The 20,878-nt window shown below is 44.3% G+C and overlaps 1 protein-coding gene across 1 annotated transcript in view; it reads left to right on the forward strand.

Moving 5' to 3' along the window:
* LOC120059618 (synaptotagmin-6-like) overlaps positions 1 to 20,628 on the forward strand; it is a 99,285-nt gene extending 78,657 nt beyond the window's left edge. Inside the window, exons 2-8 of the mRNA XM_039008745.1 lie at positions 8,932 to 9,074; positions 9,162 to 9,385; positions 10,732 to 11,290; positions 13,458 to 13,578; positions 19,090 to 19,261; positions 20,112 to 20,262; positions 20,557 to 20,628. Of these exons, the coding sequence (XP_038864673.1) occupies positions 8,932 to 9,074; positions 9,162 to 9,385; positions 10,732 to 11,290; positions 13,458 to 13,578; positions 19,090 to 19,261; positions 20,112 to 20,262; positions 20,557 to 20,628 (1,442 nt within the window). The remainder of the gene's footprint in view (positions 1 to 8,931; positions 9,075 to 9,161; positions 9,386 to 10,731; positions 11,291 to 13,457; positions 13,579 to 19,089; positions 19,262 to 20,111; positions 20,263 to 20,556) is intronic.
* Positions 20,629 to 20,878: the final 250 nt, after the last annotated feature.

A 20,878-nucleotide genomic window follows, 5' to 3' on the forward strand; every position in this document is an offset into this window, starting at 1 on the left:
CATTAACAAGCATTACAAGGCATTATTATATGCAGTGGTTTAAAGTGCTTAAGTAAAAATACTTTAAAGTACTACTTACTGTAGGTAGTTTTTTGGGGGAATCTGTACTTTACTATTCATATTTGGACAACTTTTAATTTAACTTCACTACATTCCTAAAGAAAATAATAATTTTACTCCATACATTTTAATCCATACATTTTACTCCATACATTTTACTCCAAACATTTCCCTAACAGCCAGTACTCATTACATTTTGAATGCTTACCAGGACAGGAACATTTTCCAATTAACACACTAATCAAGAGAACATCCCTGGTCAACCTTACTTCCTCTGATATGGCAGACTCACTAAACACAAGTGCTTTGTTTGTAAATGGTGTCTGAGGGTTGGAGTGTACCCCTGGCTATCTGGTTTGCTTAATATAAGGAATGTGAAATGATTAATACTTTTACTCTTACAATATAATTTTTTTTTTAACCTTTATTTCACTAGGCAAGTCAGTTAAGAATATATTCTTATTTACAATGACGGTCTACCCCGGCCAAACCCATTTACTTTTGATACTTTTGATACCAAATACTTTAGACTTTCACTCAAGTAGTATTTTATGGGGTGACTTTCACTTTTACTTCAGTCATTTTCCACTAAGGTATCTTTACTTTTACTCAATACCTTTTTCCACCACTGATTCTAAGCATGGTCAGAGAGAGAGAGAGAATCACTGAAACCATGGCCCATGGGAGAGAGAAAGAAAGAGATAGAGAGTATCTCAACACAGCAGTCCAGGAACAAAAAAGAGAGAGATACAATTAATCTAAGACCTTTTATAAGCGTCTGAGTTGTTTGGATTCAAAAACTGAGTTGATGACAAATAGTATTACTGTATAGTTAACCTCCAATCAGATATCAGACCTACAGTGTGTAACCTCTGCTTCTCAGGGTTGAGACAATGGGGGTTGGCAAGATCGACACACAGAATGCTGAATTCCTAAGACAGCACATATGAATTTCTTGCATACAGAATTTCTAGCTATTCAACAGTGCTGTGTCTAGTGCTGGCCAGAAGAATTGTCTAATGTCAGAGCTGGGCCTGATCTGGGCATGTAGGGAGTGTTCTCTGATGGCTGGAGACTGGGCAGACCATGACCACTGGGTTTCCCAACCCTCTCCTCAGCCCCCCCAGACGTTTCACAATTTCGTTTTAACCCTAAACTGGCACACCTGATTAAATTGGTCAACTAATCATCAAGCCTTTGACTAATTGAAATCAGGTGTACCAGTTTAGGGTAAAACACAAAGTGATGTGTCTGGGGGAGACAAGGAGAGGGTTAGGACATCTGGAGTAGACTGAGTAAGGTGTAAAGAACACAGTGCACTGTAAACAAGCTTGCATCTTTAAATACCAAAACATCCATCCTTTGAATGACGTCAGTGTTTTCATTCTGTGTGAACCTGAGAGTTAGAGGGGCTTGGAAGCCAGGTAAGGTAGCAGCGGTGTGGGCCTGGCTGGCACACTAAAGCCTGTGTGTCAGAGATAGAAACTACTGGTCACCAGGCAGGCTAATTGGCTGCTAGGACAAGATGTTGATGCACCACTAAGCCACTCAATTACATCCCCCAGGGGCCCTACTTCCTGCTCTCTGATTGGACACGGGAACCATGAAATCAAATAAATCAGATAACTTTTGGCAGCAGTCAAAATGTGTTTTCTCAGACCAAGGAAAATATAATTAACACTCATATTAACCTCAAAACTCATGTAAGACCATCATTAATCAATAGAATAAGAGCATAATCTGAAATGGGAAATATCATCTGATCATTTTAAGTGGAGAAAATTATAGAAAAAGATTACAATGATTTACTTCACACCATCACAAGTGTGGTGAGATAACAGCCAGCTGAGAGTCTTCTGTCTGTCAGCTATTGAGTGTGCTAGAAAGTTCTGTTGTTGAACCCCAAGGAGTCCATTACATGAGAAAGTAATTAGCCAGCGAGAGAGAGGGAGCATTGATATATAAATGGAAATGTATATCCTGTGAGAAAATCGATTTTTCAAAATAAGTTAATTCCTTCACTTCCTTGAGTTCCAAAAAGTTCATCAATTGGTCAGCATATCAATAGATATACTTTGCAGAAGGAAATGGATTAGGGAAGTCAATGTTCACATGATATAAGATAATGGCCAAGAACCAGCCAGTGGAGGTTCCTGCAGGAAAGTAAAGGAGAATGGACCTCCATAGAAACATTTAAAAACATGAAAACATTTTTTAAATATATATATCTCCTTTGAAATACAGCTATACTCAATATTTTCATGTCACCAAATATCTGTATTACATTGCTAAGAATGACCTTTCCTATAGAAAAGCGCAGTCAGTGTCACAGTATATACATAATTAAGGAGACATACAGTCTTTATCAATATCCTTTGTAGGACTTCCTGGTTAAATAAAGGTTAAATAGTCTACTGCTTTGATCTCAATTTATACTGTACAAGTAATCTGTTTACATAACATATAAACATACCTTTGACAGGACAGATCTTGGTATTCAAATGCAATATTCAATACCTGTTCTACTACCCTCAACAATGTCGATGAATGTTAAGGGACTTTGTCTGTTTATTCCTCTTAGAGAGTAGGCCTATATTTCATATACGAGTGCAGTTTGGGAAATTGATACTGCTGTAAATGAAGGCCTGCTAAAGTCAATAAATCACAGTAAAAAATTAAACCTTGTAGCAAGCTGGAAGTTTTTAATATACTTTCACCACAGCATCTATATGAGTCACTATCCCTAACCCCTGATACACCATCCATCCATTCTCACAACAATTAAATAGCTTCACCACCCCTTGAAAAATTTGTTTACAAGATACCTAATAATGACAAAATCATCTCTCCACTCTTATTAAAAAAGGGTGGATAAAATGATTAGTAGGAAAGCAAGCAAAAGCAGGCATACTGCTAGAATGCACTCCATCCAACCCCTACCCAATACTGTAGCATTTCATTAGCTTGACCCATCCTTGAAAGCTGTTTACAAGAACCAAATAATTATAACATTATTTCCACTAATTAAAAAAGGGTGGCTAAAATGACTAGCAAAGACACAAAATCAGGGACACTGCTTTAATGAACTCCATCCAACCCACTCCAATTCATATCCGAAACATAGTACATCAGTACAACAGTACACCTCACCCCAACCCAGTATGTGAATGTTACTGTGAGGGAGGATGTCTTACATTCCCTTGCCATAATTCTCATGAAAATCAGGGCTACTACTACTATGGACTCCATCCAACCCCAACCCTAAATAACACCATGCTCTAATAGTACACCTCACCCCAGATCAGTGTGTGAATTGTACTGTGAGGGTGTCTAACAGTCTTTCCCATAATCCATTCCCATTTTCTTCCCACACCTCTGGCAGGCAGGCCGATATACTGGACACACACACACACACACACACACACACACACACACACACACACACACACACACACACACACACACACACACACACACACACACACACACACACAGCCCTCTGGCTGGCAGGCAGGCAGGCAGATAATGCTAGAGTCTAACCCTTCTCTTCCTGGCATGCTGTGGAGTTTTAAAGATTTGGGGATGTGGGGGATTAGAGGATTTCAGATTGCAGTGAGGAAGAGAGAAAGAAAGAAAGTGAGCCATAAAATGCAGCTATCAAAAAATAAGAGAGATGGGAAACCTGCCTTTATCTCCATGTAGTTGACCTGTTGTATTGCTCTTCAATTAATCATGTTCTACTGTGAACATTTGCATTTTGCATTTTGAACAGTGAAAATGTCTGAACATGAGATTCACCACTGGAAATGACTGAGGGTTTCCAATGGACAGCCTTTCAAATACAATTTTACTTTGGAAGTTTGGAAGTGAAATTGCTATCCAAAGCCTATTTTACTTTATTTTACTCTGAACTCCCTCATCTTCGATAGCAGTGTGACTCTGAGCCATTCTCCATTGCTGTGGCTCCCCTCTCGTTCCCAGGGAAATATCAGCTGTCATGGCGATGTGTTGGAGGGAGAGCCTGTGAGTAATTGAGGGATACAGGGCAGGGATAGCACCACCACTCCCTGCCTTCCTCAGAGATTGCCCTTTGCAGAAAATGAGCTGAGCAGTACACGCCAATCATTTTTATTCAATTGATGACAGTGGATCGTTAAGGCTCTTGAAAGATTTAAATCCAAAAGGTCAACCTTGGCTTATCATTGAACACTCTCCTTGTGCATTGTGGACAGCAACACATGTAATACAATATGTAATACAACATTACCAATACAGTACAACTCATGCTGTGCACAGCAGGCAGTGTATATCTCGTATCGTGCCATTAGCTCTATGCAAAAGTGGACCACCTTCTGGTTTTCTTTCTGGAGATCAGTCGATTCATAACAGCCAGTAGAGAGTGCATACATCTGTCTAATGACAAGGTTTCTATGGAAACCAGGTTAGATTTTGAAGGCACTTGAAGTGAAAAACCCCCAGGCTTGAGTTTGCTCTGACTCTTCTTCAAAACAAAGTTTAATTCAATTTGTGGGCCGTTCTGAAAGGCTACATATGCTTCAGCCAAGGCCCAGCTTGGTAGAACTCTCTATCGGGATGGAAGCAGTTCTCAGCCAGCCCTTTTCATCTTTCATCATTCTTCCATTGAAAGACTTAACAATATAGGCTTTTACTGGGCCTACTGGTGCCGGTGTTGAGCTTGATGTTGATATAATTGTATGTTGGAGCTTCTGAGCTTTCCAGATATAACAATATTAATACATTTGTATTATGAATCCTTAAAAAATATATACATCCAACAACGTAACATGTTCTTTCATATGGTATTTTGATATAAAGACTTTGAACACATGACTTGATTTTGTGTAAATATAAGGGTGGAATCACAGCTACATGTACCACTACTGCACTAGCTGTCCTTAGTCTTTACTGTGGTTTGACCTTTCTCATTTGCATAATATTGTAATCAAAACATTATTTACCATACAAAATGTGTAGAGGTGTAATCTATAAGCATGGCCCTGTGGGATGGTAAGAACTGTATACCCTCTGCTCTCACCTGTGCTACATCAACCCTACCTTCCTTCTTTTTCTTCTTCAATTAGGTTTTATGGCCATTGGCCTCCAATATGTTGCATCACCGCAACCAACTGAACTGGTGTATAAATCCATTATACACTACATAACCAAAAGTATGTGGACACCAGCTTGTCGAACATCTCTTTCCAAAATCATGGGCATTAATATGGAGTTGATCCCCCTTTGCTGCTATAACAGCCTCCACTCTTCTGGGAAGGCTTTCCACTAGATGTTGGAACATTGCTGAGGGGACTTACTTCCATTCAGCCACAAGAGCATTAATGAGGTCGGGCACAGATATTGGGTGATTAGGCCTGGGTCGCTGTTGGCGTTCCAATTCTTTCCAAAGGTGTTCAACGGGGTTGAGGTCACGGCCAGGTTAGGTTAGTGCAGGCCAGTCAAGTTCTTTCACACCGATCTCGAGAAAACATTTCTGTATGGATCTCACTTTGTGCATGGGCCATTGTCATGCTGAAACAGGAAAGGGCCTTCCCCAAACTTTTGCCACAAAGTTGGTAGCACAGAATCATCTAGAATGTCATTGTATGCTGTAGCATTAAGATTTCCCTTCACTGCAACTAAGGGGCCTAGCCCGCACCATGAAAAACAGCCCCAGTCCATTATTCCTCCTCTAACAAACTTTACAGTTGGCACTATGCATTGGAGCAGGTAGCGTTCTCCTGGCATCTGCCAAACCCAGATTTGTCCGTCGGACTGCCAGATGGTGAAACGTGTGATTCATCTCTCCAGAGAATGCATTTCCACTGCTCCAGAGTCCAATGGTGGCCAGCTCTACATCACTCCAGCCAACGCTTGGCATTGCACATGGTGATCTTAGGTTTGTGTGTGGCTGCTCGGCCATGGAAACCCATTTCATGAAGCTCCCAACTAACAGTTCTTGTGCTGACTTTGCTTCCAGAGGCAATTTGGAACTGAGTGTTGAGTGTTGTAACCGAGGACAGATGATTTTTACGCGCTACACGCTTCAGCACTCAACAGTCCTGTTCATGTTTGTGTGGCCTACCACTTAGCCGCAGAGCCGTTGTTGCTCCTAGACGTTTCCACTTCACAATAACAGCACTTACAGTTGACTGGGGTAGCTCTAGCAGGGCAGAAATTTGACAAACTGACTTGTTGGAAAGGTGGCATCCTATGACGCTGTCATGTTGAAAGTCACTGAGCTCTTCAGTAAGGTGATTCTACTGCCAATGTTTGTCTATGGAGATTGCATGGCGGTGTGCTCGATTTTATACACCTGTCTGTGGCTGAAATAGCCGAAACTACAATGTCATACTCTTTTGGACCAAAAAATTATGAAAAACAGAGAAACTAAAGATACATTAGTTTATATACATTAGTATCTTTTTTTCTCTGTACATTTTTTGGGTAAACCTGGCTTCCCTTGTCATCCATTAATACACGTCACTGCTATTCCTGCTCTTTTCCCATGATCCATCAAACGCATTTATTGTGTCATGTTCAATTTACACTTTTTTCAATGCTTATTTGAATGTCATTGAGAAAACAGAAAGGTGTCAAATTGAATTAAAAATTATTCATAGACATAATCATCTACTTTTTAATCTGATTACAATATTTGTGTTGGTAACATAACAAATTACAGTTAGAGTTTTTTGATAAACCGTTACTCCCCAATGCTGAGTGTCTCTAGTGTGGACATTACAACACACACAGAGCAAATGGAAATTCACTGCTCACTGTCTATATCTGTTGGCCTACTCCATTGTCTCTATTGTGAACATTACATTACCCATCAAATATAGCTGTGCTTACTGTATACCAATGATCTACTGTGCAATGGTCTCTCATGACAGACCGTCAGCACACTCAGATTTGCTTCCAGGTTCCAATGATCAAATGTGCGATTATGTTGTCATTATTGGGAAATTAAGTACTTTGTATAATAACAACAAATTGATAATGAGTTAAATATCATGAGTGGTTACATATCATGAAACAGCTACATTATACATTCCAAAGCCATCATATACCATTTCAGCTACATAAAACTTCCATTCTATGCTCTGGTCAGATAGCCTACATAAACCATCAATCTACAATCTTCGCATTTTTTGTCACAGTTAACGAGAAATGTGCCAGTGACAGGTCAGTTAACACTGTCCTTTGTGAAGAACTGGGAGAAATGGGATATGACAAGGAGGAGTCATGGCTGGGGATGATGTTGAAATCCTCTCAGAGTAGAGGCACAAATCCCCATGTCTAGGAAATCCAGGCTCCATCTTGGATAAGCCCAAAGCTCTCCGAACTGGACCCAATTTACAAAATGCTTTGATGGAGAGTTCTGAACATGAGAGTTTTTCATTTGAGTAAAAATGCACATCTTGAAACTTGGAGTTATCCGAGGACATTTGAAAGTTACAACTGTATTATAAAAACCATAAGGCATGCGTAAAGAGATCTTCATTATACCTAATAATACTGCAATACCACTGTCTTAGAGTTTGATGTAGAGTGTGAAAGAATTTGGAAAGGATCAAATCTATAAAACAAATAAAGCAATGATCCATATTGATGATTGTCAAAAACTGGACATTCAACCCATGTTTCATTTGAACCATTTACAAATCTCCCTGTATAAATATGAATATCATATACATATTGAAGGCTATAATGTAACTGTTGAACAAACAGAATCTAACCTCCAGTGTTCTTTTTTAACATATGCTCATGTTTGTACATTAAACTGAGTAACAGTTGAGCCAGCTGAATTTCTAAAAGGAACAAATTGAATCTGCCTTGAAGCAGGTCTAATGGTTAGCAGGGAATGACAGTATGTTGAGATTGGAGTCAGAATACAAACAGAAAGCACCAAGATGCTCTGAAACTCTTCAGTGTGAATTATTGCAGATAAATCAGGGTAATCAAGAGTGCAGCAGCATTGGATGAACGCTGCAGTGAAACCCAAATAGATAAAAGTACATTTTCCACAGTATGGAAACATTGGCAAGTATCAGGTGGAGAAAGATAATTACATTTCATCAAGAATAAATTTATAATGCTTTGGCAAGTATCCCCCGGGGCGAACCAAGCCAACAATGTGGTGTTTTTTCTTCATCTTCTCAATTTTTTTAAATGAATGTTTGTCCTTGGTGCTGCCTGCTAGCATTCTTAGTGGCTCTCCAGGTCTTTAGATCCCATTTGTTCTTCCAGAAAACATATTCATAATATTGACAAATTAATTCGTTTGAGAGGCTGTTCCAAGCCCACCACACCCCATACCCATTTTCATATCCACACACATACAGATATACACCACACACAAACTATCTCCAGAGAGAGCATTTGACACTGTAGCACATCTCCCAATAGGCTTCGTTGCTATTGAAATAGATTATTTATCATTTATCAGAGTTAACTGTAATTACTTTTTAACTCAGTTGCAAGGCTAACAAAGTGTGTGTTATGTATCTTTTTACTGCTTTAAGGATGAGCTTTATGTATTCAGCATCCACATGTATACACCAATGACTGCAGACAAATGTATAATATGATCATCAATCTTACGAAAACAGGTTTGACAGTAAACATATGGCTGTCCATCTTTCAGACCGCCAGTGTTTCATTGTCACTGATACTGCGATATCAATCTACTGTGTTACTGTGTTGCAGCACTGCACCATACCAATCTACTGTGCCATATTTTGTATTTCAATCTAATTGACTCTGATTCTCTCTGTTTCTCTCTCACTGTTACCACCATCTGCTTGTCCATATTGTGTGATCCTGCATTTGGTCCTTGCGGCTCTGCTCCAGACGTCACTTTTGGCCTCCTCCTCGGTGTGTTTGTGGTGTGTGGCTTGCTCCTGCTGACTCTTTGTGCCTTTGCCTCCTGGAAGCTGTGCTGGGTGCCTTATCTGCGGAATAAAGAGGCAGCGGCCCTCTCTTCCAACTCTGCAGCCCTCACTCCAGCCTGTGGTCCCCCAGACGACTGCCCTCCCTTCCACCTCCACCTCCACCCTCCTCACCCCCTCCACCACAACCAGCACAAGTTCCTCCCCAGCCCCAACCAGCAAAAGTCACCGGTCACCATGGCTACGGATAAGGTGAAAGACCCGATGGGTTCCATGGGATTCCTAGAGGCTGCTGTGAAGATAAGCCACACATCGCCTGACATCCCCGCCGAGGTGCAGCTCTCAATGAGGGAGCACTTTTTGAGGCGCACGCAACGCATGCAGCGGCAAGCCACTGAGCCCGCTTCCTCCACCAGGTCAGCACCCACACCCACAGCCATAGACACACACACACACACACACACACACACACACACACACACACACACACACACACACACACACACACACACACACACACACACACACACACACACACACACACACACACACACACACACACAGAGAAAGAGGCATGGTCAGAAAAATTGAATGGCTCTGGTAATAATAAAAAGATTAAAGTTTAAAGAACCTGACGTGTACACAGGGACAGTACAGGCCAAATCTCCACATAATGGCAACAAAGATAGAAAATCCAACGTTTAATCTACCTGAATCCACTTCAGTATTTCACTGCCACACACACATACACATGCACACACACAAGCACGTATGCACACACGCACATACGCATACACATACACACACATGCATGCGCACACACACACACGCACGCGCACGCGCACACACACACACACACACACACACACACACACACACACACACACACACACACACACACACACACACACACACACACACACACACACACACACACACACATACAGTACAGTACACACATACACAGAGGCGTGGTCAGAAAAACTGAATGGGTCAGGTAGTCAGCAGAAATATCTATAGTCAGTTAGAAAGAAACTTCATAAGGACCTCACAAATAACGGCACAAATAACGGCACTAACAAAGTTAGGAATTAACTTTTATCTGAATTCAATTTGTTATTCCACAGCTGTTTAAAAATAAAAAATGTACATGATTATCATAGTGAAAAAGACAATTATGTTTCAATTTGTTTCGGTCCTCCAAAGCCCTTGTGTTACTTTTTGCCTGTGAGCCATTTGGTGCTGTTCATTTAATATAAGGTTAATATCTCCAGACCACTTCATGATGAGTAATGCAATACACTTAAAGCATAAATTCACCAGTAAAACAACCCCACAGACATTATTCCACATGGCCACAACTATAACGGGGGTCTAATTATTGGATGTACCTCTAATTATTTTTCAATAACATAATCTCTGTGCTCTGTTGTCTTGAAATACCCATACCCATCCTGAATAACAGCCCCCTAAGAGTAGGACAAGTTATACTACTGACTAAGATAAATTGAATTGGGGACCATGTAGTTCTAGGTTGCAGAAACACTATTAAGATTCGAGAAACCACTTGGAATTGAATTCACCTGCTGGGCACTCAAGAAATTTTTCAAAACACTGACCTTTCCAGATGCCACAATGAAGCTGTTCATATTCTCCCTCTTCTCCTCTCTCTCTGCCATTTTACACACCGCCTGTCGCTACTACAGGCTGAATGGTTTAGTGGGGTTCTCATATTTCTCCCTCCTCTCTTCTGTCTCTGCAGACACAGCTCATTCAAAAGGCACCTGCCCAGGCAGATGCAGTCCATCAGCCTGGACCTGGGCAACGACTATGCGGATGAGGACGAGCAGCCCACCAGCATCGGACGCATCAAACCAGAACTCTACAGACAGAAGACCTTGGATACAGACGAGTCCGCCAAGAACAGCAACGCCAAGAACTGTGGGAAGATCAACTTCTCCCTGAAGTACGACTATGACAATGAGGCCCTCCTGGTCAACATCCTCAAGGCCTTCGACCTGCCCGCCAAGGACCTGTGCGGCAGTTCCGACCCCTACGTTAAAATCTATCTTCTCCCAGATCGCAAGAAGTTCCAGACGCGCGTCCACCGGAAGACGCTCAACCCCACGTTTGACGAGTCCTTCCAGTTCCCCGTGCCTTATGATGAGCTGGCTCTTAGGAAGCTCCACATGAGTGTGTTTGACTTTGACAGGTTCTCCAGACATGATATGATCGGGGAGGTGGTGGTGGATAACCTTGTTGAGACGTCAGACCTCTCCAGGGAGACAGACATTTGGAGGGACATTCAGTACGCCACAACTGTAAGAACGTCTGTCTGTTTGTCTTTGACTCAAAGCAGAGTCGACATAGCCTGATCCCAGATCTGTTCGTGCTGACCAGCCTAGAGTTAACATTACTTATATTTGAAACCAGTTATAATAATCTCATTCAAATCATATGCCCCCCCCCACCAGAACAAAAAATTATGAACAAATGTGAGTTCAGCATGTCATAAATCTTTTGTTGAAGTAAGAATTTATTCAAGTCATATGAAATGACAGTAATTATAAGCTAAAGGCATAAAAAGTACTTGTAATCATCGCAAAGGTCATAAAACTGTCTCGGCAAAAGAATTGAGCCCTCCAACGAGATATTGAAGTGGTCATTATATTTGACAGTAATTCTATTTGGATGGTGTCCTGAGGATGTCTTGATGAATAGTGCACTATGCTGTTGGCATCAGTTTGGATTCTATTGGAGTCTACATCACTCTGGCATCGTTCTGGCATCACTCTGGCAGCTCTCTGGTCTGAGGGGTACCTCTGTCAGATTATTTTATTTGGCCCGTATTGTTGGACTTCAGCTGCTTTTGGAGGGCAGTTCAATAATCCAGTAGTTATTGCTAAAGTGGCAGAAAGCAGTTGGCTCGTTGCTTAACAAACACATATTATTGAACAAGGACGCCCAGCCAAAACTCCCTCAACCACCGTCTTATATAAAGTAATGTATATAGTAGACAGACAAGGACGGTTCTAAATGTAATTGTTGCGTTGCGGATGTAGTAGTAGGCATAAAGGGGTTGAGGTGCATGTACTAGGCCTACCTTTTATATGAGCCTTGGACTGAATGAAAGTACTGTTTACAAATGGGGGATGCATCAATAACACCAACCCACTGGCATCAGGAACATCAAGAGTGTAAAGGGGGCCGAGGGCTGGGAGGAGGGCAGGGTGGAAGACTTATTGACTGTAGGCAGTGTCTTAGAGCATGATCCATATGAACTATTTTGAGAGGGGTTTCTCACTAATCATAGGCCGCATGATGCATAAATGTTTAGGTAAGCCTGATTTATACATCTATAGGTAGGCCTACTGTATCGACTGTTTCATCCTGTGGTGATAAAGTGATAAATGATAGTGGCTGATCACAAACTCAGAGGAAGTGAATGGTTGGGGCCATATTGCTTGAGAATCAGCTTAAATCTAAACTCTAATCCTGGCTCAAACCCTAAATGTAGCATTTTCCCTCATAACACTGACACTTGCATCCCTTGCCTTCGCACCACACCCCAGTTTTAATCCTGGCCCTTTGACTACTGCAAACCTGCACTGGTGCTGTGAAAAGCAATACTGTTTTACAAAGAGGAGGCATTAATAAAAGGTAATACTGTCTCCAGACAGAGAGGGCAAGGGAGCAGTGCGTAAGATAACTGTTCTGACATTACTGAAGTCTTCACAATGATTCATTAGCTCCATTTCATAACTGTAAATGTCAATATTGCATACAGGTCATGTACCACATTAGACTTCTAAGATGCTCTGGACTAGAAAGTATTTTATGACACATTTGCTGTGCGCTCATATTACTGCACGGAATCCAACTTTGTCTTCATCAACCAAATTCCCTCTCCCATTGGAGTGCTTAGGCTAAATCAGCTTTAAGTGCTTGAGACATTAAGTCCATATCCCATCCCGAGTCATGGGATTTCTCAGTCAGGGGGGGGGGGGGGGGGGGGGGGGCATTTAAAGAACCTCACCAACCTTAATGCATGTTCATGGGATGAAGCTTAGTCAGAACACCCCGGGACAGACTGAGAACGAAACTTTCACTCCACATGAAATACTAACATTACATTTTAAACTCTTAACACTCCACATTAAATATTAACATTACATTTTAAATGCTTGACACTACACATGAAATACTAACATTACATTTGAAATGCTTAACACTCCACAGGTGGCCATAAAGTAGACATTTTTCACTGTCCTGCAGATTTGACTCTACAACTTCCTCAGTGTGAGCTAGATACTCAGTTCTGTTTGTGATGACAGGCTTCACACCAATATCTCTTGAGGGATTTTGGAATAGCATTGGCTTCACAATCCATTTCCATCGTAATGTTATTGCCCTTGCGCCAGTAGGGCTTGAAGGCATCCTTCCAGTGATGTGTGTCACATCAGTTTGTTTCTCTGTTTGTTCCCACAGGAGAGTGTAGACTTGGGAGAGATCATGTTCTCACTATGCTACCTGCCAACTGCAGGACGACTCACTCTCACCGTCATCAAGTGCAGGAACCTCAAGGCCATGGATATCACTGGATACTCAGGTAGGCAAGCTGTATGTGTGTGTGTGTGTGTGTGTGTGTGTGTGTGTGTGTGTGTGTGTGTGTGTGCGTGTGCGTGTGCGTGTGCGTGGGCGTGGGCGTGGGCGTGGGCGTGGGCGTGGGCGTGTGCGTGTGCGTGTGCGTGTGCGTGTGCGTGTGCGTGTGTGTGTGTGTGTGTGTGTGTGTGTGCGCTCGTGCACATTTGTGATGGTGTCAAAGTGAAAATAAACCCCGGCTGTAACATATAAAATTATAGATGTTATCAAATGTTGAATAAAAAGAGCAAACGAAGGGAAGTCCTCTCTAGTGCTGAGCTCTGTTTCTGTGAGAATCTTTTCATATTCACCACTGGCAATAGGAAGATGTCACCTACAACTACTCATTTCTCTGAGGTTTCAGTCAGTGTTTTATTCTAATCTAGGTGTGTCCCAGGTGGTACCCATTCCCATATAGTGCACTACAAAGAGCTGAAAGTAGTGCACTATGTAGTAAACAGGGTGCCATTTGGGATGTAGGATAACAATCTGCTGTTCCATATTCAGTTTATATTATCAATAACCAAATATAATTTGAGGAAATATGTTTGCTCGCGAATTCAAGTGACATTCCCTGTGCGTTAAATGTTGTGAATCTTGTAGTATGTATTTCAAACTGTCACGTTCCTGACCTGTTTTTCCTTTTTCTTGTATTTATTTAGTTGGTCAGGGCGTGAGTTGGGGTGGGCATTCTATGTATTGTGTTTCTATGTTGGGTTTAATGTGTTGCCTGATATGGTTCTCAATTAGAGGCAGGTGTTTGACGTTTCCTCTGATTGAGAACCATATTAAGGTAGGCTGTTCTCACTGTTTGTTTGTGGGTGATTGTTCCTGTGTCTGTGCACCACACGGTACTGTCGCGTTCGTTCACGTCGTTTATTTGTTTTGTATTTTGTCAGTGTTCTGTTTTGGTTGGATCTTCATTAAATTTCATTATGTATTCAGCACCCGCTGCGCATTGGTCCGCTCAATCACCTATAGACGATCGTTACAGAATCACCCACCAACGAAGGATCAAGCAGCGGGTTAACGGGCAGCAGCAACAGCGCAAGAAGGAGGAATGGACATGGGAGGAAGTTTTGGACGGCAAGGGTTGCTACACATGGGAGGAGATCCTGGCTGGAAGAGATCGCCTCCCATGGGAACAGCTGGAGGCAGTTAGGAGAGCAGAGGCAACCGGAGAGAGGAACCGGCGTTATGAGGGTACGCGGCTAGCACGGAAGCCTGTGAGTCAAGGCCAAACATTTCTTGGGGGGGGGGCTACAAGGGAGTGTGGCGAAGTCAGGTAGGAGACCTGCGCCAACTCCCCGAGCTTACCGTGGAGAGCGAGAGTACGGGCAGACACCGTGTTATGCGGTAAAGCGCACGGTGTCTCCTGTACGTGTGCTTAGCCCGGTGCGGGTTATTCCACCTCCCCGCACTGGCAGGGCTAGATTGAGTATTGAGCCGGATGTCATGAAGCCGGCCCAACGCATCTGGCCACCAGTGCGTCTCCTCGGGCCGGCATACATGGCACCAGCCTTACGCATGGTGTCCCCGGTTCGCCTACATAGCCCAGTGCTGGTTATTCCACCTCCCCGCACTGGTCGGGCTACGGGGAGCATACAACCAGGTAAGGTTGGGCAGGCTCAGTGCTCAAGGAAGCCAGTACGCCTGCATGGTCCGGTATATCCGGCGCCACCTCCCCGCCCCAGCCCAGTACCACCAGTGCTTACACCACGCACCAGGCTTCCTGTGCGTCTCCAGAGCCCTGTTCCTCCTCCACGCACTAGCCCTATGGTGCGTGTCTTCAGCCCGGTACCACCAGTTCCGGCACCACGCACTAAGCCTCCTGTGCGTCTCCAGAGCCCTGTTCCTCCTCCACGCACTAGCCCTGTGGTGCGTGTCTCCAGCCCAGTACCTCCAGTTCCGGTACCACGCACCAAGCCTCCTGTGCGCCTCCAGAGTCCTGTGCGTCCTGTTGCTGCTCCCCGCACTAGCCTGAAGGTGCGTGTCCTTAGCCCGGTACCTCCAGTTCCGGCACCACGCACCAGGCCTACAGTGCGCCTCAGCCGGCCAGAGTCTGCTGTCTGCCCAGCGGCGCCTGAACTGCCCGTCTGCCCAACGCCGTCTGAGCTGTCCGTCTGCCAAGCGCCGCCTGAACTGCCCGTCTGTACTGAGCCTTCAAAGCCGCCCGTCTGTACTGAGCCTGCAAAGCCGCCCGTCTGTACTGAGCCTGCAAAGCCGCCCGTCTGTACTGAGCCTTCAAAGCCGCCCGTCTGTCATGAGCCTTCAGAGCCGTCTGCCAGACAGGAGCCGCTAGAGCCGTCCGCCAGACAGGAGCCGCTAGAGCCGTCCGCCAGACAGGAGCCGCCAGAGCCGTCCGCCAGACAGGAGCCGCCAGAGCCGTCCGCCAGACAGGAGCCGCCAGAGCCGTCCGCCAGACAGGAGCCGCCAGGGCCTTCCGCCAGACAGGAGCAGCCAGAGCCTTCCGCCAGACAGGAGCAGCCAGAGCCTTCCGCCAGACAGGAGCAGCCAGAGCCTTCCGCCAGACAGGAGCAGCCAGAGCCTTCCGCCAGACAGGAGCAGCCAGAGCCTTCCGCCAGACAGGAGCAGCCAGAGCCTTCCGCCAGACAGGAGCAGCCAGAGCCTTCCGCCAGCCATGAGCAGCCAGAGCCTTCCGCCAGCCATGAGCAGCCAGAGCCTTCCGCCAGCCATGAGCAGCCAGAGCCTTCCGCCAGCCATGAGCAGCCAGAGCCTTCCGCCAGCCATGAGCAGCCAGAGCCTTCCGCCAGCCAGCCATGAGCAGCCAGAGCCTTCCGCCAGCCAGCCATGAGCAGCCAGAGCCTTCCGCCAGCCAGCCATGAGCAGCCAGAGCCGCCAGCCAGCCAGCCATGAGCAGCCAGAGCCGCCAGCCAGCCATGAGCAGCCCCTCAGTCCGGAGCTGCCCCTCATTCCGGTGTTGCCCCTCAGTCCGGTGCTGCCCCTCATTCCGGTGCTGCCCCTCATTCCGGTGCTGCCCCTCATTCCAGTGCTGCCCCTCAGTCCGGTGCTGCCCCTCAGTCCGGTGCTGCCCCTCAGTCCGGTGCTGCCCCTCATTCCGGTGCTGCCCCTCATTCCGGTGCTGCCCCTCATTCCGGTGCTGCCCCTTAGTCCGGTGCTGCCCCTTAATCCAGTGGGGTTAATTTGGAGGGTGGCCATTTGGAGGAGGCTACGGAAGCGGGGTTTGACTATGGTGGGGTGGGGACCACGACCAGCGCCAGAGCCGCCACCGTGGACAGACACCCACCCAGACCCTCCCCTAGACTTTATGCTGGTGCGCCCGGAGTTCGCACCTTAAGGGGGGGGTTATGTCACGTTCCTGACCTGTTTTTCCTTTTTCTTGTATTTATTTAGTTGGTCAGGGCGTGAGTTGGGGTGGGCATTCTATGTATTGTGTTTCTATGTTGGGTTTAATGTGTTGCCTGATATGGTTCTCAATTAGAGGCAGGTGTTTGACGTTTCCTCTGATTGAGAACCATATTAAGGTAGGCTGTTCTCACTGTTTGTTTGTGGGTGATTGTTCCTGTGTCTGTGTCTGTTTGCACCACACGGGACAGTTTCGTTTGTTCGTTCGTTTGGGTAGTCTGTTCCTGTTTCATGCGTTCTTCGTGTTTATGTAACTTCTTGTTCAGGTCAGTCTACGTCGTTTGTTATTTTGTAATCAATTCAAGTGTTCTTCGCGTTTCGTCTTTCTTTAATAAATCTCCATTATGTCTGCATACAAAGCTGCGTTTTGGTCCGACCCTTACTCCTCCTCCTCATCCGAGGAGGAGGCATTAGACAGCCGTTACACAAACAATTATTTTATTATTTGTCATTATTTTTCCGCTCATTGTTAACGACATTTTACAAGTTTAACATCCCTTCTCAGTTGAGGATTTAAATGTCTACCAATTGTTGCTGGATTGAATTGGATCTGTGTGCAGTAAACCATGGCTAGTAAATTGTACCCTGAAGCATATTTGGTTGCAAAGCAAGCACTCTTTATATTGTTGTGTATGGATCTAAGGCAGCTTACATCTGACTAGTTTACTGGCATAATGGGTTATAGGAGCTGATGGATGAAGATTGAAATCAGTATTCACCACGCCAATATGTTTCACTTTATTCCATTAAAACATATTTCAGCAGCTTTCGCTTCCTCCGCTTTCAATACATGAGGTGTTTACTCATCAATATCAAATGTACAGAGATTTATTCCAGACCTTTCCAAGGATGTTATTGTTATATTTAGGTTTAAGGTAGCGTAGGAGTATAATACACATGGGAAATTTACTTTATGGGAAATGAAATTGATCGCTGCAGCATCAAAATGTATGTGTTGAGTTATGTTGAGGTCACTGCAGGCTTAATAAGAATAGCGTTATGTTCTCACATACTGAAACAATACCTGCATGCTTCAAGTTTCAAGTGTTATTAGTCGTATGTACAGTATACACATGATATACATCATCCAACAAAATGCTTATTTGCAGGTTCCTTCTCGACAATGCAACAACAATAAGAAATAATACAAGATAAGAATACGAACATAAAGTAAATGGCTCAGAATAGAATAAACATTTTAGCAGGAAGGCACAATTTATAGTCCAATATTTACACGTGTTTTGGGAAAGGGGGGATTGGGAGGCAAGTGTTTAAATTGTGCATTATTTAGCAATAATAATACGAGTCTGGCATCAGCAGATGGGATGTGTGTCTAGCATGAATGTGTGTCACTGTGTGTTTTTGGTTTTAGTACCCTTGTGGGTGTAACAGTATAGGTTTAGTACGTCCACTCGCCCAGGCCCGGGTGCGAACCAGGGACCCTCTGCACACATCAACAACAGTCACCCACGAAGCATCGTTACCCATCGCTTCACAAAAGCGAGGTCAAGGTCTCAAAGCGAGAGACGTCACCGATTGAAACGCTATTAGCGCGCACCACCACCAACTAGCTAGCAATTTCACATCGGTTACACTCACCCCCCTTTCGACCTCCTCGGTTACATGGGGACCAGACATTTTGCCAGTCCCCACAAGGAAAAAGTCTAGATTTATGGGTTAGGTTTAGGGTTACAATTAGGGTTAGAGTTTAGGTTTAGGGTTTAGGAGTTAGGGTTTTGAGGTTAGGGTTAGGGTTAGGGTTACGGTTACGGTTAGGTTTAGGGTTAGGGGTTAGAGAAAATTGGGTTTTGAATGGGAATCAATTGTTTGGTCCCCACAAGAATAGTAAAACAAACATGTGTGTGTGTGTGTGTGTGTGTGTGTGTGTGTGTGTGTGTGTGTGTGTGTGTGTGTGTGTGTGTGTGTGTGTGTGTGTGTGTGTGTGTGTGTGTGTGTGTGTGTGTGTGTGTGTGTGTGTGTTGATGGGTGTATGTCTGTGTATGTGTGTGTTGATGGGTGTATGTCTCTGTGTGTGCCTATAGAATTTACATCCTGATTTATATCTTATAGCTTTTTCTCTTTTCCACTTCAGATCCCTACGTCAAAGTGTCTCTCGTCTGTGACGGGAGGCGTTTGAAAAAGAAGAAGACGACCATCAAGAAGAACACTCTGAACCCCACGTACAACGAGGCCATCATCTTCGACATCCCCCCAGACAGCATGGACCACGTCAGCCTGCACATCTCAGTCATGGACTATGACTTGTGCGTATAACACTTTGATTTAATCTTGGCATCCATAAGACAAATGTGGCATGCACTTGGCCAGCTACTTGGTAACAGTCTGTCAAGCACTGTCAAAAAATTCAACTCAGATGGTTCTCTCAGAATATTCAGCATCTGTGTAGTTTGCACAATACGCCCCCTAGAATAGAACACTGCTTAGGATGTCTATTTAAAAAATAAAAATAAACACAACAAATAGAAAGAATAGATCAGGAGTCAGAACATTCACTTCACTGGTTGAATGGAAGCTCTGAGGGTAGTCTTTATCAACTAACGTGGCAGCTGCCGACTGGCGAACCGACTCTACTTTGAGGGTATCAGCCAGGTGATCCTTGTTTTGTACCAGTGCGTCCCTTTGATCCAGGATTATGACGTGGAAGAACAGAGATCCCTTCTGGTCTGGACTTTGTTGGTGCCATTACCATTTGTAGTTGTTTCTTCATCCCATTTACATTTCAGACATTATCTCTCCAAGAGATATGGAAATGTCTCCTTTTAACCATAACTCAGCTTTATCTTCACCTGAACTGCAACTGCTAATTATCACCTCTCCCTTTTAACTTTACATCTTGCAGCCGTATCCTCTGATAACTAAATGTATACTTGTTATAAGGGTTGAAGATGGGGTGAAATCATTTTGCCAAATTAGCTTTTATAATGTGGATGCAAAGATCTTACATTGGTGTGTTCCCAGGGTATTTTTTTATTCTATTTTGTAAAACAAATTCAGCTATGAAATCAATCCTGCATTTTGTAATGTAGTGTCTCTGAAGAGCAGGATTAGCTGTACTGTTGTGTTGATGTTGTGTGTGTTGTCTGGCCCTTGCAGGGTAGGTCACAATGAGATCATTGGTGTGAACCGTGTGGGGTGCAGTGCTGAGGGGCTTGGCAAGGGCCACTGGAATGAGATGCTGGCGTACCCACGCAAACCCATTGCACACTGGCACCCCCTACTGGAGGCCAAGAAATCAGAGAAAGAGGTTAGTTCATACAGCACACTGCGTGCGGTGTGTGAAGAATTCGTATGCATGAATATTGCATATAGTAAAAAATATAGAGACTTTTTTTCACAGATCACATGTAGGATAAATAGTCAATGTCAGATATTGTAACAGTGTGATATCTATCATCTAACTGAAGTGTGTGTGTGTGTGTGTGTGTGTGTGTGTGTGTGTGTGTGTGTGTGTGTGTGTGTGTGTGTGTGTGTGTGTGTGTGTGTGTGTGTGTGTGTGTACGTGTACGTGTACGTGTACGTGTGTGTCTGTGTACTGCAGTGGAAAACGCGGACGGCCAGTTTAGACAGCCAGGGCTCTTGCCCCTCCCCCAGGCCTCCTTCTAGCCCCTGAGCAGAACCACCTGTGACCCTAGTGAAATGGTCTCCTCTCTCTCCTACTAATCCTACATCCTGTCTGGTCTGTCTGCCTGCGCCTGAGGAGAAACATAACCCCACTCAGTCTCTTTCTCAGTCTTCACTCTCCCTCAAGTGTAGCAGCAAAGTGATCCTGTTCCCAAGAACTGATCCTGGATCAGCATCGCTGTCAGTGCTTTTTTTTAATCAACATTAAGTGTTGAACTTAGGTTTACTGATCTGGAGTC

The sequence above is a fragment of the Salvelinus namaycush genome, chromosome 14 (assembly GCF_016432855.1).
Source record: "Salvelinus namaycush isolate Seneca chromosome 14, SaNama_1.0, whole genome shotgun sequence".
Taxonomy (NCBI): Eukaryota; Metazoa; Chordata; class Actinopteri; order Salmoniformes; family Salmonidae; genus Salvelinus; species Salvelinus namaycush.